The sequence below is a fragment of the Schistocerca cancellata genome, chromosome 3 (genome assembly GCF_023864275.1).
Source record: "Schistocerca cancellata isolate TAMUIC-IGC-003103 chromosome 3, iqSchCanc2.1, whole genome shotgun sequence".
Taxonomy (NCBI): Eukaryota; Metazoa; Arthropoda; class Insecta; order Orthoptera; family Acrididae; genus Schistocerca; species Schistocerca cancellata.
The window spans coordinates 779,077,148-779,095,706 of record NC_064628.1 but is presented as its reverse complement, the minus strand read 5'-3'; the positions used below and the strand labels follow the sequence as shown (position 1 = coordinate 779,095,706).

The following is an 18,559-nucleotide window of genomic DNA, read 5'->3' as shown; positions in this document are numbered from 1 at the left end:
GAAAGCAGACAAAAAAGATTGCTGAGCTTCTTATCGTGTTTCTGCATTATACCTATTTTACAAATCTCTATATGTTCGTCAATTTGCATCCAGATGTCGTCAATGTTAAAAATATAGTTAACACGATAAGTGTTTGCGATATTTAATTACAAATGGTATGCTTCTTCGTTAAGACGGTCTTTTTTAGCGTACAGTTCTTTTATCCTATTACAAATAATATTCTTAATGATAGGTCTAAAGGATTTTGGATTTTGCTTACATACAGAAAAATTGATGTAGGCTTTTGTATAAGTCGGGACAAGTCCCCTTTTTTCACACTGCTTGTTAAAATAGATAGCCATACTTGTATTTAAAATTTTCTTTTTTAATTCTTTATATTTCGAAGCAGCCTTAGATACCTGGGCAGGTAAGAAACGCAAAACTTTGAACGTAGCTGCTAGGGTTCGGTGACCGTGTCAGAATTATATTAGAAACAAATATGCCCTCGGTCACAAATATTAAGTCAAAATTGACCAGGTGTCGACGCTACTATGAGCGTCGTCTTCAGAAATAAACTAAATGTTCTAAAACATATTAGGTACATAATACATTAATAAAATTAAAGTTTGTACTGACTGGAAAAAGACGCAGTACTTACAAGTCACATTTAAAAAAATCTAAGCCGGAAAGGCGACGTCATTAATAGTTGTAAATAAGGTGACGAGCCGCTAAGAGCTGCTCGTACTTGAGTGCACAAGGGTTGCAACAAGACTGAGGTGCCCACGTTAGAAAGTGTGGCCAAGTAAACACGGTGTTGCTACGAGCGCCATCTAGTAGCCGCAGAAACAACTAGGCTACTGTACATTCAAAATTAGACACATGAAATTGTGATGTAGCTGATTCAGGCATAACGTAAGCACTAATAATAATAGGATGAAGTTACACATTTATCTGCTTTAAACAGAAACACATTTTGTAACGTAAAAAAACGCCAGTTATGACATACAAGAAAACAGCAAAGATGTAACAGGAAAACAACATTTCGGTAAACTGCATGAGGAAATCTGAATCAAAGATCAAGCAATGGCTTTATACAGTCGAAAAAGTTTTTATTTCGCAGCTGCAGCTGTTCGTTAATGAGGCCATCATAACGAGAGAGATGTTTGAAAATCTCCAATTCCTCTAAAACATCTAATCTACACTCCTTCTTTTCGGTATGCAGAATATTGCTATCGCCTATGGCTTTAGGCACGTGTCCAGTAATTAAGAGATGATCGGCAAAGGATGAATTTAGGGGACTGGTGCCGTTCTTTCTCAAAAGATGTTCTTTATATCTGATGGTGAAAGCACGTCCGGTTTGCCCTATATAATAGGAGGAGCAGGTATCACAGACGATCTTATGAACGCCAGAACTTTCTGTAGGGGAGCGAATGGATTTCAAATTATGAATGAAGTTTCTCTTCAGATTATTATTGGTAGAGAAGGCAACATTGCAGTTGTATTTGTTGCGAAGCATGCACTGAATCTGATAGGAAATGGGTCCTATGAAAGGAATAGAAAAACGTTTTTTGGGTTAATTTCAGTGCATGAAGTGTTGAGCGTGGTAGTTCTTGCAGTTTTCTTTTTTAGGATACCGTCCACTATGTTAGGCGTATATTCATTATTGACTGCTATGGTTTTAAGTAAATTAATCTCCCCATTAAACTTTTCTGTTGAAAGTGGTATAGAGGTGGCTCGGTGGATGGCAGTGAAAAAAGGCCATTTTTTGAGACTGTGGATGAAAAGAGGAAGCAGGCACGATTTGGTCAGTATACGTTTCTTTTCGAGAAATATTGAAAGTGATGTTGTTGTCTTCTATTGTAAGCGTCAAGTCTAAATAATGTAATTGGCGGTTTTCGTTTTCGAGTTCAATAGTGAAACAAATTTTTTCATGGAGGTCGTTAAAAAGTTTAAATATATGATCAATTCATCGGCGGGTCCGTTATAGATGACTAGAATATCATCAACGTATCTTGTGTAAGAAAGGATACCTAGTGAAGCGGCTGAGACACGGTTAAACAGCTTTTTTTTCCAAGGAATTGATAAAGATGTCGGCAAGGATGCCGGCTAAAGGGTTGCCCATAGCCAGCCCATCAGACTGCTGGTACAATTGTCCGTTGAATTCAGATTTCCTCATGTAGTTTACCGAAATGTTGTTTTCCTGTTACATCTTTGCTGTTTTCTTGTATGTCATAACTGGCGTTTTTTTACGTTACAAAATGTGTTTCTGTTTAAAGCAGATAAATATGTAACTTCATCCTATTATTATTAGTGCTTACGTTATGCCTGAATCAGCTGCATCACAATTTCATGTGTCTAATTTTGAATGTACAGTAGCCTAGTTGTTTCTGCGGCTACTAGATGGCACTCGTTGCAACACCGTGTTCACTTGGCCACACTTTCTAACGTGGGCACCTCAGTCTTGTTGCAACGCTTGTGCACTCAAGTACGAGCAGCCCTTAGCGGCTCGTCATCTTATTTACAACTATTAATGACGTGACAATGCCGGCTTTGATTTTTTTTTAATGTGACTTGTAAGTACTGCGTCTTTTTCCAGTCAGTACAAACTTTAATTTTGTTAATGTATTATATACCAAATATGTTTTAGAACATTTAGTTTATTTCTGAAGACGACGCTCATAGTAGCGTCGAAACCTGGTCAATTTTGACTTAATATTTGTGACCGAGGGCTTATTTGTTACAATATAATTCTGACACGGTCACTGAACCTTAGCAGCTATGTTCAAAGTTTTATTTATCTCTTATATATTTTTCCTGACTTCTTTGCTTTGTAAAAATAAAATGCATCATTGGATGAAAGATAATCTCACTATTCTCAATAAATCTGTTAACTAATCTCAGATAATAATATTCAGCTATCCCTACTCCACATAAAGTGATATCTTCGGCTTCCGCTGAACATCAAACTTTTATTGAAATGTATATGTTTTTCACATACAAGATAACTAGGCTGAGTTTCAGTATGACTAACTTTCGAATTCCTCAAACAAAATAAGAAATTTTACAGAGACATTGTCATAACTGTTGTTCTGGTGCTACGACGATGATAGGAGGTCACGGGTGACACGAGCTCGTCTCTGAGGAGCGACGGCCATTAACGCACTGCAGATGGTGATCAGCCAATCGACAGCACAGTTCGCTCTTCAGAGGCATCACGCATTCTCCCAAATATCAGCCGTTATTTGAAAATAAAAAACAGAATATCTGTAGATGCACAGCAAATATACATTTCAACACTTAATAGAACATAAAAAATAACTTCATAAAATTTGTATATTACGCAGTAGATACATTTAGTCGCCTGTTGCAAGTTGTGAGTATTACAAAAACATTCCACCCACTGTTCCAAACAGTTCGTGACACTTTCTATGGGGATAATATCGTATGATTTAGCAGGCCTGAGTGCTTGTCAAATCTAGAAAGTATGCACCCAGCCTTGTGAACATGGCTTTTGTGTTCTTGGAAGACGGGACTGTGCTCAGGGTACCCATTATGAGGGTACAGAAGAGAGGGCAATGCTTGGAAGACAAAATTGTGCAAATTGAGATTCTGGTTTATTTTGAATAAAGTCCTTTTACTTATTAGGCCGCATCATTTTGAAACTCAACCATTAGTAAAACAGACGTCTGGACAATCTTTGCAGTGGTTGTATACATGATGCCCTAAATGCTGCCCCCCCCCCCCCCCCATTTAAAAAATCTTAGGGGGAGCCCCTCTACATTCGCACTTGCATGGTTGCATGGTGACCATCATAAAAAGCTCTACTGACACCTCTGCGAATCGGGGAATCACAGCATACACGTCTGTAATGTTGCCCATACGTCTGATATGGTGACCCTTTAATATGGTCCTGTAAAGGATACAGCATGCAGAAACATTTGAAGGGATTAGTTTAGAACAGATGGTAAAAAGTGCCACGGCGAGCACTGGGCTAAACCTCTGCGATATTCTGGACGGATGGTAGGACTGTCGGTGGACATGTACTGCTAACATTGACAATCCATTCAGTGTGCAAGGGTTGTTGCTCCGCGCAGACGACATCTCCTTGACCAACTGTAGGGGGTCTCGATCCTGTAAAATTCCAAGGCCTTCATCAGAGTGGTCAGTTTGATTATAAAATCAGCCACTCAATGTAATTTATCGTGCGGAATTTGTTTGTGATTTTTGTGTTGCCAGTTTCCCTGTGGTGGCCAGTTGTTTGGTTGTTTCGATTGTATAGCTCTCAGAACAAGTCAGACTTGCTGAGGTATAGTGGCTCGCCGACTTCGTTTTGATGTCTTTTTCAGTTTTTGAATTGTCCATAGGTGTTCAGTTCCCACTGCTAATGTGCCTTTGATCTGTTTCCTTCCCTATGGTGGCGAGAGAAATTTCCCAGATTAGGGTGAAGGGGTTCTTGGAATGCCTCGAGTTCCTTAGAGACGAGTAGCGAGTTTCTTGAATATCGCCAGCATAGGTTACGGTCTCCTTAATACACCGTCCTATTTCGGTTGTCACGTGACGGCCTGTATCACTTCCCTCAATTTCCCTGAACAGTTCGAAAGGAAGGTACGTGCAGACGGGTGGCTGTGCGGTAGCCTGCCGCCTGCGCCACTCTGACAGATGTTTGTCACGCCACAGCGAATCGGCAGCTTGAGGCCAGGGGCAGAGTTTCCCTGCAGCGAATAGTCGGTATTTCTGTTGTGACCTCTTGTTCATGTTGGAGAATCCAGAACTTGCGGAGCTGCTGGCTGGAAAATACACACCGCCCGCTCGACTCGACTCAACTGCGAACGTCCAATGTAGCAGTTCCCTTCGCAGTGTTCACTGGTTGAGACGGACCTGCAGTCACTGACGCAGCAGTTCCTGCCCGGTTTGGAGTCACCTTTCACAAGACGTGAAGCTCGTCTCCAGCCCTTGATGCTTGTGGCCTTTTTTGGATCACTATTCTCAAGCTGCAAGCGATGCAACATTCCTCATATAGACGGTGGACTGCCAGCGTTGATCCATCAAGAAATCGAGAAGCTTAATTCACGCTGATGTCTTGCACACAACCAAAGACGATAGCTCCTTTCTGTCATACGTCCAAGTCGACCCATCTAGCACTGACTAGTGACTGGTGCATAGACGCTTCTTCACTGCCACGGCTTACGACAGCAGTGGCGAGTGACATGATCGCCTCGTACGATATTTTGTTCCGTGAGGTTGTAACGTTCCTTAAAAATATAAAGAAAATTTTACTATTATGTTGAATGGTCTGATCTGTGGAATGGATACAGAACTCGAATTGTGTTGCGCGTTCTAAGTGCAAGAGGTGTGCTTACTCTGTCTTACTGTTACCAAAACTTTACACGAATCGATTGGGCAATGCAACTCCCAATACCAATAAAGAACTAAATGGTTCAAATGGCTCTGAGCACTATGGGATTTAACATCTGAGGTCATCAGTCCGCTAGAACTTAGAACTACTTAAACCCAACTAACCTAAGGACATCACACACATCCATGCCCGAGGCAGGATTCGAACCTGCGACAGTAGCGGTCGCGCGGTTCCAGACTGAAGCGCCTAGAACCGCTCGTCCACACCGGCCGGCTAATAAAGAACTAGAGTCAATGCAAAATATATTCAGCCTCTTAGGCACTGAGTCATCTGGCCCTGTTCAAACCTGATAACTTGGGTCCCTGTGCACATAGCAAATAAATTAATTTGTCTGACCTCTTAAGCGGCACCGGAGTAACACGATATATTCTGGTCTCTCATTTAAAAAAAAAAAAATTCTAGCTATAGGCTCAGCAGTGTGCAATTCTGGCCATAATACTTGAAATGCACCTGAAATTCATTTGGCTGATAAATGAGAACATTTAAGAACATTCAACTTCTTTAAAAATATGACCTGGCCAGGGAGGCGGTACTGATTATGATGAATTACTAACACTCACTTTTTTAGCAAAATTATATTGTGAGTTAAGTTTGTCTTTTAGAAAACATCTGACAGTTGATGTTACATTACTCTCAATTGATTCACAGGCAATGAGATTTAAACAGTAATTATTATCTAACTTCATTAATCCAACATAAGTGCAAGTCATCAAATTGCACATAGCTCTGTTAACAATTCTTAAAAGCATTACAAAATGGAATAAATAACTAGCCTCTCTATCAAAATCGTTTACGTTCATCCTGGGATTACTCAGAAATTACAAATTATCAGCCAGCTCATTTATACTAACTGGCAAAAACAGAAATCGTAATTATTTAAATCTTCACCCTATTTGCCTGAAGACTTCTGCTTTCATGTTCAACAATATTGACATTGATCTACCTCTTGGTGGCTTCAAACAGCACACAACAGAAACTGCCTACTCCATTCTTCCCCTCACAGACAGCTACCTACAACTGAGCGCCCAGCGCTCTCTTACTCCAACACTAGCAGTACAGTATCTTTGGCTCTGAGGTCGCGCAGAGTCAGCGATCCACATTATCGAGCCTATCAGAGACATTCATCGTTTATAGTACACTAGTTTCATTTTAATTTATTAATATTCTTATCTTATTCTGGTGCCATATACAAGTGTGCCCCAGTATACTCCTTTCAAGGTTATTATTACTGTTATCATTAGCTTTAGTCCTAAAAGTGTCATGTGTAATTATTACTTTTAATGTTTGTGATGGCCAGTATTTGTTAACTGTACCCGACGTTTAAGAAAATTGTGAAGAATGTCAAAGCAGGTATGCACTATGTGATCAAAACAGAATATCAAATCAAACACTTTTCAGCCGTCTAATTTCCAAACTGTTATTTTACTGGGCTACCAGTTTTGGCGATCTTCAGGTCATCTTCAGACCCCCTGACCGACGTGTAGGAAGATTCCAACCTCGGATCTTGTCAAAATAGGGGCAACATTCAAAGAATGGTATCTGTAGATTTTTGATACAGCAATCACTTCAGAGTTCATCTGAGTCGGCAGATGCTGTTTGAAGTGATCGCTGTACCGAAAATCTACAGATACCAGTCTTTGAATGCTGGTCCCTATTTTGACCAGAACCGAGGTTAGAATCTTCCTACACGTCGGTCAGGGGGTCTGAAGGTGGTGTAACATATCGCCGGAACTGGTAGCCTAATAAAATAACAGTTTGGAAATTAGACGGCTTAAAAGTGTTTGATTTGACATTTTGTACTGAACAGCCAAGGTCCTGAACCATCTCTGAAAAGGTGGACATACAAAGAGACATGATCAAAAGTATTCATGCGCCTAATAGTGGGCATTAATATGACGTTGTTGACCCTTCGCCTTTATGAAGTCTTGAACTTTGGCGGGATCTCTTTGAATGAGGTGTCTGAATGTCTATGGAAGAATGGCAGCCCATTCTTCCTCAGCAGACAAAACCAGAGAAGGTACTGATGTTGGACGCTGGAATCCGGAGCAAAATCGACGTTCTAACTCATCCCAAAGGTATTTCATTAGGTACAGGTCTGGAATCTGGACAGGCCACACCATTTCACCAATGTTATTGTCCGAACACCACTGCATTATAAACGCTGCTTCATGACAGGGAGCAATGACATGCTGATACAAACATTCATCACATGCGAAGAATTTCTCTACTGTACGCAGTACAAAATTTTGTGAAATGTGTTCATATCCTTAAGCGTTCAACGTTTTCTTAAGCGCAATAAGGGGACCATATCCAACCCATAAAAAACACCCCCATCATCCATATCATTACACCATCTCCTTTGTACTTCATTGCTGGTACTAAGGCAATAGCAGGTAACGTTGTGCAGGCATTTGTCAAACCCAAGTCCTTCTACGGGATTGCCACATGATTCATGACTCCAAATCACTCGTTCCAGTCATCCAATGACCAGTGGCGCCGCTCTTTACACCATCTTGAGCGTCGCTTAGCATTGACTACAGAAACGTGACACTCATGAGGAGGACCGAGCGATGTGGTGCAGTGGGTAGCACACTGGACTCGCTATCCCGTGTCCCGTGTCCGGCCATCCTGATTTAGGTTTTCTGTGATTTCCCTACATCGCTTCAGGCAAATGCTGGGATGGTTCCTTTGACAGAGCGCCGCCATCTTCCTTCCCAATCCTTCCCTAATCCGATGAGACCAACGACCTCGCTGTTTTGTATCTTCACCCAAATCAACCCAACCCTCATGAGGAGGCGTACGATCATTGTACCCCATTATTTTTAATTCCCTCCCCACAATCAATATGGTAGATAGACTGCTGGTAGCACTTCCCCACTGACAAATGATAGCTTCTGCTGATTTCATGCGATTTTTCACAACTACTCCCCTGGAATTCTCGGTGGTTCCTGTCCGTCAGGAGATGTCAGCCTGGTATTGGTCTAGTACTTGCTGGTTCCTTCGCGTTTCCGCTTCACAATCATAATAACAGCAGTCAGCCTGGGAAGCTTTAAAAGGGTTGAAATGTCCCTGCTGGATTTGTTACTCATGTTACATCCAATGTCTAGTCCACATTTGAAGTGTCTGAGCTCTCCCGACCGAACCATTCTGACGTTACTGCTTCTATATTGGCAACACAGTACTCCCCGTCTTCTTTCATGCTGACGTGGATGGCCCTCTCGACATCTAGTCATAGGGATGTCCGGACAATTTTGACCAGACTGTGGAAAAGGGAACTTCAGACCCAATTTTGTCAGCTAATGTAAGTGACTGATTGGAACAATAACATATTTGCTTGTGTGTGTGTTACAGCGTACTGGCGTTACATGTAAACATTTGCCCCGCTGAAGGCCTGATGCCCATGATAAAAGGCACGATCGGCAGTTTCTGGCCGACTCTGTTCGTGGAACGCCGCTACGCACACAAAGTGTTTCCCTACTGGACGAACATCCTCAACACGGTTCTGCAGGAGATGGGCTACTTGCACCTTCAAGCTTCCAAACCAGACACCATAGGTAAGCAAAACGTTTCTGTTCCAGAGCATACCGACTATCAGCTAGCAGGTAGCTCCATTATTTCCATCTACATCTACAACTACACACATACTCAGCAAACCACTGTGAAATACACTGAACTGGGCGTGCTACTTCCCACATATTAAGATCCCTTTCTGTACCAATCGCGCATGGAGCGATGGAAGAATGAATGCCCCTGAGAAAGTTGAAATTAGTCTATTTTTGTCTTTATGGTCGCTACGAGAGTGATACGTTGAGTTGAAGGGTACCTCTAGGTTCTTCATTTAACACTCATTCTTGAATATTGTAAATTGGCCTTCGAGGCATAATTGCCGCCTGTCTTCAAGAATTAGCCGATTCAAGTTTTTCAACATTTGCGTGCCGCTGTCCCGTGAGTGAAACAAACCTGTGACCATTTGTGGCCCCTTCTTTGTATAATATCCCATATCGGTCCCAGCCACATGACCAAAAATGTAATATGGACGCATAAGTGAGTGACTTGTAACCATTTTCGTTTGCTGAATGACTGTATTTTCCTAGTGTCCTACCAATGAACCGAAGTCTGCCACTTGCCTTACCTACGATTGACCGTGCGTGACCATTCCATTTTATGTCCCCCACAAATTGTTCAACCCACATACGTGCGTTGACTGATTCTAAATGGGTGTCATAGGTAATCTACTTACAGGATACTAAGTTTTCTTTGTGAAATGCACAAGTTTGCATTTCTGTACAGATATATAACAAGCTGCAAATTGTTGCACCAATTCGATTACTTATCAAGATCATATTGAATATTTGTGCAGCTTTTTTCAAACAGGCCACCGCCATAGATGACTGGATCATCAGTAAAATGTCTGGGTCTACTATTAATGCTGTGTGCCTGTTCATTAATATACAACATGAAAGGCACACATAAAGTTAATTGTACATAAGCCGATGACTGTCCATCTGAGACAACGTGATGCGTACTCCCTACCAATAAATCCTCAATCCAGTCACAGATTGCGTTTTATACCCTGTAGGATTGTCCTTTTGTTGTTAAAGACTGACGATTTTCGAAATCAAGAATTAATGCAATCGCCTGATTTCTATGATCCATTGTTTTCAGGACGCCATGTGAGAAAAATGCAAGTTTTTTTCGCATGACCAATGTTCTTGGATTCTACAAGAGATGGATGTTATTGAGACTGGACGGTAGTTTTGTGAATCATTTCTGTTAGTCTTCTTGAAGACAGGTGTGATCTCTGCTTCTTTCCAACTAATGGGCACGGTTTTTTGTTTAGGGGATCTACGACACACAATTAAAATAGGTGGCAGTTCAGCCGTAGGTTCTTCATAGAATCTAATAGAGACGCCATCGGGACTCAGAGTCTTGCTAAATTGTAGCAAATTTAGTCGTTTCTCAATGCCAGGTACCCCTTGGCCATCAGTGTAATTGTAACGCTACTGCACACAATTTACAAACGGCACACAGCTAACTCCTAGACAGTCTTCATGGTATCGTCATAGTGTTGAATTTGTATATCGGAAGCAGCGGGTTCGAGCTCTGTCTCAGGCATTCGCACGAATTTTAAATGTGCTGCTACCAAGTGCCTGCGTATGTTCGTGCAGAGATTCAATTACAAATGACAGGAATGAGAGTATATTTGGAGGTACGAACTAGATAAGTGGTCTGGATGGTCCACCTTTGTACTGATACTCTTTCTCTCACATTTTGATTAACAGTTCTGCGCAATGTCGTTCCATCATGATGAAATGAGTTCGAATAACCGCTAGTATACTGCTCGATTCACTTAATTATATCACAATTAGTATTCCATGCGGATGGATGGTACAGTTTCACCGGATATTTTTGTTGTCCACTTTTGAACTGACTAGTAGTCCTTGTATTCACTCATACCATCAACAGCAGTCGACAGCGCCTCTGCCACCGCAGTTGACTTTGGCGATTCGTTTTCCCTTTCTCGAAGTTCTCACACTGAGGTCTACATAATTTGCACTACCCAACAAGAAAAAGTCAAGAACCCAAAAGAAGAGGTTGTGACGAAATGGAACTTCACGGGTTGAAAAAGTATGTGACGTTCTTAAAGTGATTACAATATCCAGCCAAATTACGAAGAATTTGGCAGTATGAGCTCACTTATCAGTACAACGTCGAACCCTCTCTGACCTGGATGTATGCACTGACTCGGTTGGGAAGGGCGACATGAAGCCGTTGTACTCTCTCCTGAGACACGCTGATCCACAACTACTGTAACGGATCCTCGATATCCTCGATGAAGCACTGGAACGGAGAAGTCCGGTTGGTTGATTGTTTGATTTGGGGGAGGGGACCAAACAGCGAGGCCATCGGTCTAATCGGATTAGGGAAGCATGGGGAAGGAAATCGGTCGTGCCCATTCAAAGGAAGCATCTTGACATTTTCCTGACGTGCTTTAGCCAAATCACGTAAAACCTAAATTAGGATGGCCGGATGTGGGTTGGAAGCGTCGTCCTCCCGAATGCGAGTCCAGTGTCCTAACCACTTCGCCACCTCGCTCGGTTAGGTGACCGAGCAAGCCTCACACCTGGACAGACATGGACATCTTGCTGGCCGCCGGAGTACCCCAATATCATGCAGACTGTTCAAAGAAAAACGTGTCGTGTATGTACAAGCACTGTCCAGTTGACAAGTGACACCACGATATTGGCACATGGGAGGTACCGGTAACACCTGAGATCGCAGGATGTCCATGCCGCTACAGTTACCAATCGGTACCAGCCATGACCTGAAGTCATACCGGACGGCTCTCCACATGATTACGCCACCGCTGTCCCTTCCCGAAACATTGGAAGAATGGGTCCTCAGCCTAGTTTTCCACCGTATTCGCTGGCGACAGACAACCAGGGCGGTGCAGAATCTCGATTCATCGCTGAACTCGACACCGGTTATTAGCTGTCCACAATCGCTTGCAGTGTGGTGTTAATGGCAGCCTACGTGTGGGACGGTAATTTCCTATTCTTTCAGCTGCAGGACTCTGGTCTATGGTCCGGGGTGACACATAGTGTTGCAGACAGTCCACTTATTGTCCTGGAAAGGCAGGAGTAGATGTAGTGGGGCTACGTTGTGTTTGGCGCACATATGGCGATCCTTCCTTGTGGAGGTGAGGTGTCATGGACCGGAACCTTGACGACTAGTATGTCTGCCCTCATCCCGTGCAATCCAACTCTGAGCGCCACACAAACCTTGAAACTGCATGATTCATCCAGCTGGGCAAACAGAGAACCACAATGAGGTCCCTTTCTAATACCGTTAGGTGCTTATGACGCTGTGTCATGTGCCTTCTCTGTGTCCTTCATAGTGATCAGTCTACATCCGACGCTGTTCACGCGCATTATATACCCCATTACGCCTCGTAAAAACGCTAAACACGAACACCGCTAATGCACTCTGTGTGTGTTCTACCTGTCACGCCCACCGATGGTGAGTAAGTGTAGGAAATTTGTCAGACAGTGTATTTACTGGCATTTAATCGAGTCACCATTACCAATGTGTACCTATATTTGTTCCACGCTCTTCTCCCCCCACCCCCCCTCCCCCATGTGAATTATGGACCTTGCTGTCGGTCGGGTGAATTGCGTGCCTCAGCGATATCGTAGGTGCTACCACAACGGAGGGGAGTCGGTTGAGAGGCCAGACGTGTGGTTCCTGAAGAGGGGAAGCAGCCTTTTCAATAGCTACAGGACCAACAGTCTGCTTCATTGACTGTTCTGGCCTTGTAACATCAACCAAAACGGTCATGCAGTACTGGTACTGCGAACGACTGAAAGCGAGGGGAAACTACAACCGTAATTTTTTCCGAGGACCTGTAGCTCTACCGATGGTTAAATGATGACGGCGTCCTCTTGAGTATAATGTTCCGAATGAAAAATAGTCCCCCATTCGGATCCCTAGGCGGGGACTACTCAGAAGAATGTCGTCATCAGGAAAAACAATCGGAGCATGGAATGTTAGATCCCTTAATCGGACACGTAGGTTAGGAAATTTCACAAGGGAAATGAACAGGCTGAAGATAGATATAGTGGGAATTAGTGAAGTTCGGTGGCAGGAGGAACAGGACTTCCGGTCAAGCGAATACAGGCTTGTAAACACAAAGTCAAGGAAGGGTAATGCAGGTGTAGATTTAATAATGAACAAGATGCGTGTGTGAATTCCTAAGGGACCAAACTGTTGAGGTCATCGGTCCCTAGACTTACACACTGCTTAAACTAACTTATGTTAAGAACAATACTCACACCCATGCCAGAGGGAGGATTCGAACCTCCAGCGGGAGCGGCCGCGCAATCCGTGACATGGCGCCTCTAACCGCGCGGCCACTCCGCGCGGCAGTGAACAATAAAATAAGAACGCGGGTAAGCTACTATGAATAGGATAGTGAATACATTATCGTAGCCAAGATAGACAGAAAGTCCACATATATCCCAGTAGTACACAGTAGTACAAGTTTATATGCCAACCAGCTTCGCAGATGAAGAGACTGTAAAACTTTCTTATCAGATAAAAGAAACTATTCAATTAGTAAAGAGAGAGGAAATTTAATTGTGATGTGGGACTGGAATTCGATAGTAGTAAAAGGAAGAGAAGGAAACAGAATACATAAATGTGGACTGGGTAAAAGAAACGAAAGAGGAAGCCACGTGGTAGAATTTTGCACAGAGCATGATTTAATCATCCCTAACACTTGATTCCAGAACCATGACAGAAGGTTTTATACATGTAAGAGACCTGGAACAACGGAAAGCTTCAGATTGATTATATAATAGTAAGACAGAGATTTCGGAAGTAGATATTACTGTCTGGATATACAATGATTGACAAAAAAAAAAAAATAAACACCAAGAAGAGGTGGTCGGATGTCAGTGTAACTACGTACACGAACACACCATCGGTCGATATGTAAGTGATTTAAGTTTCGAAAACTCTTTGTGACATGTACAACAGTCATCAGAATGCATTAGTGAAACTTCCTGGCAAATTAAAACTCTATGCCGCACCGAGACTCGGACTCGGGACCTTTGCTTTTCGCAGGCAATGCTCTCCTGCAAATCCTTTCTTCCAAGAGTGCTAGTTCTACAAGGTTCGCAGGAGAGCTTCTGTGAAGTATGAAAGGTAGGAGACGAGTTACTGGCAGAATCAAAGCTGTGAGGATGGGTCGTGAGTCGTGCTTGGGTACCTCAGGCGATAGAGCACTTTCCTGCGAAAGGCAGAGGTCCCGAGGCCGGGTCTCGATCCGCCACATAGTTTTCATCTACCAGGAAGTTTCAAATCAGCGCACACTCCGTTGCAGAGCGAAAATTTCATTCTGCACTAGTGCTGTCCGCGTTCGGTGTTGTTAACAGGCCTGGTAGGGTGTAGAAGAACCGTGGACAGCGTCAAGTGTAATATGATGCCCCTGAAGGACACGAAGATGCCGTGTTATCGTGTGGGACAGTGTTATCTGCACCAGGCATTTTGGAAGGAGTCGGCCACGTCTCACCACTACAACGGAGAATCGCCGTATTGTGCAGCAAGCACGTCGTAACCCCACCACGTCTGTGCAAGTAATGGATTCCTTCCAACATTCGTTGTCATCTACCACCATGGTTTGAAGACTAGCAGAAGTCGGATTGTGGCAGTACCGTCACATGCATAGACTGGGGTTAACGCCACAACACAGACCACTTTGTGGTTACGTGACTGGTAAGTAGAGTCTGTTGAGAAGTAGTGTCATATTGTATTCAATGATGAATCACAGTTCTGTACTGTTCTGGATTAAATGTGATGATATCCATAGAGCAGATCATCATTTTATCACTTGCTTTGGGCCTTTGTCCCACTTCAACGCGGGCTCGGCCTTGTTATTATGGGTTTGGCGACGTTAGTGTTGGAGGGTGGCCGGATTCCCTTGTTGCCGCCGATCTGTACCCCCTGGGATGGAGTTAGTGTACCCTAGCTGTCTGTGTATAGTGTAAGTTAGGAAATAGTGCAAACGTTGTCAGATGTCTGCAATTCGTGTAAGTCAGGCTGAACATGGGGACCAGCCCGGTATTCACCTAGTGGGCTGTGGAAAACCGCCTAAAAATCACATCCAGGCTGGCCCACACACCGGCCCTCGTCGTTAATTCGCCGGGCGGGTTCTCTTAAGGGCCAGCGAGCCTACCTGAGTCCAGGAAACAGCGCATTAGTGCTCTCGGCTAACCTGGCATGTGTTCCCCATAGAGCAAATGAAGCCAGAAAATTAACATTACCTGAAATTCCAGCTATGAATAAACACCAATCACAGAATCCTGACTCACTCTTTATTCATCAAATACCGTGTGGTTATAATTAAAGCGCTTCTACTTACGGAGGTCCAGTGTGGGCTATAATTATCGTGTGCCAGCGAAACTTGGTACATATGATAATGCGTTAACGCGGTACCAATTTACGCTAAAAAAAAGCATTAGTTCCACTTGCGGTCACCAGGTGCAGAGCTGGCACTGAACGTTGTTTGTATGACGGTATGACACCTACGCTGCCATTTGACAAGCCATAACATGAGTGAGCAGTATGGTTATCGAGAAGAGAACCCGTGTGAAACTGTTTTATGTGAACGGATGCAATTACAGTGCTGCACTGAGAGAATACCGCCGACTGAAAAGTCTGAGAAGAGGGCCGATGGCATTAAATTGTTTAAAGAAGATTATAATGAAATTCGAAAATAGGGGTTAGCTTGGTGTGGCGCCTGGAAGAGAAAGGCATCCCGGTGATTGATGTAACTGTCCACGCAGCGCGTGCCCGGGATAGTGCTGATGCTTGTGCAGTGTCACGAGAATTGTACATTCCATGGTCAGCAGTACAGAAAGGTTTGCAGTCTATTTTACACTGATACACGGACAAGATCCAGGACAGAGTGAGATGGCGCAGTGGCTAGCACACTGCAGTCGCATTCGGGAGGACGACGGTTCGAACCCGTGTCCGGCCATCCTGATTTGGTTTCCCGTGATTTCCCTAAATCGCTTCAGGCAAATGCCGGAATGGTTGCTTTTAAAGGGCTTAGTCCCCTACCCCCCCCCCCCCGCCCCACCCACGCACCCAAATCAATCAACCACCAACAAGATCCAGACGGTGCAGCAAATGAAACCTCATCATCCGCAGCAACGTTCTGAACTTGCTCTTGGGTTTCTGGCAGGGTTCGAAGTTGATGAAATGTGGTCAGGCAATATCCGGTGGTCTAACGGAACGCATTTTACACTACGGGACGCAATGAACGCACAGAACTAGCGAATTTGGGGTACTGTTAAACCGCGTGTTTTGCACGAAGAGCCATTGCACTCGCCACACGTGGCTGTGTGGCGTGGATTCACAAGCACCTTTATTCTAGCCCGTTCTTCTTTGAACAGAATACACCCAGACAGTCTGTCAGGTGTACCTTGATGTCTGCAAGTTATCGACACCTTCTTGGACAGCAAGTGATTCCTGCTTTGGAAGAGTGCAACTGTGTGGACACCATTCATTTCATGCAAGATGGGGCAACACCTCAAGTCGCTCGTACCATGAAGGATTTGCTTAATGCAACCTTCAACGAACGTGTTTTATGCTGAGGTTGGCATGGCCTGGTAGATCACCTGGTCTGAATCGGTATGAATTTTGGCTCTGGGAATTCGTAGAAGAATACATTTACAAGTGTCACGTTCGGTCTTTACCTGATCCAAAGGCCAGCATAAAGGAACACATTGCTCAGATTCCACTGGAACTGCCGCGAGCAATTGTAGATCACTTCGTTTCACGATTGCATGTCGCCGAAGTCTTCGGTGTTCGTTTTGAACAAATTTTGTAAGCAGTGGTTAATAAAAAAACAACATTATGTCTTTCTCAATTGTTTGACCTTTTCTGCCCGCGTCCCGTTCCAAATCTATTACATAGGGAAACATTTCTATACGTCTTTCTTGCATTTGCAGAGCCAAATTTGCACCTGGTGGCCACAACTAGAACTATTGTTTTTTCCGACGTAAATCGATTCCGCATTAATGCGTTAGAATGTCTACGAAGTTTCGTTGCCATATGATAGTTACAGCCCACACTGTAACTCTATGAGCAACTTCACTTTAATTATAACCACTCGGTTTCCGAAATACATAGGCTAAAAGGTATCCTACTTGTACACGTAAAATATGGACGTAAAATACGGTGTGAGGCGAAAACGCAGCTTATAAAATGACATAGCATGGAGAAATATGCTGGAAAGTATCTGTTATTATCACAAGGATTCCGAGAAATCCTGAGAGCTGGCATGAGCCCGCCTCTCATATTTCTATCTTACTCTGAGTAATTCGATTTTCCTCTCTGATTGCATGCGGTAAAAAGTTGCTATTCCTTCCCACACGGACTTCGCACACAGCGTCTCTCGTCACCCGGGTAGTCCGGTGACAGGCGGGCTCTGCTGATCTTGAAAGGGTTTAGCCGACATTGTCATAAGAGCCGACATTGTCATAAGAGCGGGAGCGATACGCCCAGATGGGCCGGAAGGGGCAGCTGGGCTAGAGATTCCGTTACTTCGCAGAAACGTAGTGAAAACCGTTTCTGGCGGGCTACCAGCGAGGCGTGGGAATGACTTGTGTTCCCAGGCAGTCTTGGCGGGCAAATTCCCGCGTTTTCTGCAAAATCGTAACTGTGATTGGCTTGTTCAGCGCATAGCTCCGTGACGTAGCAAAATCGGCGCAGAATTGGCGCCAAGAATCTCCATTGATGGAAAGGTAGTGCTTCGGCAATAGAGTGGAATTTTCCGCCGGTTTGTGAGTTGCTGATTGGAACGTTTAACCATGGCCACTGTCGTGGGGGCGGGAATGTTCTGTGTTTTGTTTGTACGGGTGCTCTTGAGGGGAGTCGGCTCTCGCCTTTCAGTCGGGGTAGGTTACGAGACTGAGCTCTCGCTGCTCTGGACCGCCTGCCTTCCGTTGGCTGTCTAATATACTTTTATTTGATTGTAACTGTTTAACGAAGTTGCTGAAGTTTCGACTTCAACGTAACTTTCCGAGTACAGTTGGCAATTGAGCGTTCTGCGTACAAGGGGCATATGTTGTCTGTCTTGAGCAGTTTTGGCTAAAGTTGACTGTATCGGAGTTACTGTGTGACTTCGCTTGTTAAAATCAATCACTGTACCGGCAGTGATTGTGTTGTGAGCCTTCTTCGTCGCCCTCAGAGGCGCATTTGTATTGATAGGAAGTCTTTACTCTGGAACAACCAGACCAGGATAATTTGTTTTGGGCTATACTCGCAACGTCATCAACACCACGACGGGACGTAGAAGCAACTAGCCATCGCTTCCGGTACGCCAGATCGTGTCCTTGCAGTTAAGAAGACAGCTTGGTAATGTATGTCCGCAGCATCGGCAGATTAGAGAATTTGCTCTGTGATAATCAGAGCTCAGCAGTGCGCGCCTGTTCCCGTCTTTTCTTACGTGGTTCTGTCTTGATGTTCATTGTCTGAGTTCTCACTACTGTAGCAGCAATTAATGTTGGGTTGGCTGGGTGTTTCTCTTAAGATCTGAGCTGCAAGGGATTGGCTCCACATACCACTTCGTCATAAATGTCACAATCTAGTTTATGG

At 43.9% G+C, this 18,559-nt stretch overlaps 1 protein-coding gene across 2 annotated transcripts in view; it reads left to right on the top strand.

The window, feature by feature from the left end:
• Window positions 1–18,559, top strand: part of LOC126175825 (juvenile hormone epoxide hydrolase 1-like) — a 507,162-nt gene that overhangs the window by 74,004 nt on the left and 414,599 nt on the right. For both annotated transcript variants that reach the window (XR_007535617.1, XM_049922821.1), the window contains exon 4: window positions 8,747–8,949. Coding sequence is in view for 1 of the 2 variants with exons in the window: in XM_049922821.1 (XP_049778778.1) it covers window positions 8,747–8,949 (203 nt within the window). In the remaining variant the exon portion in view is untranslated. The remainder of the gene's footprint in view (window positions 1–8,746; window positions 8,950–18,559) is intronic.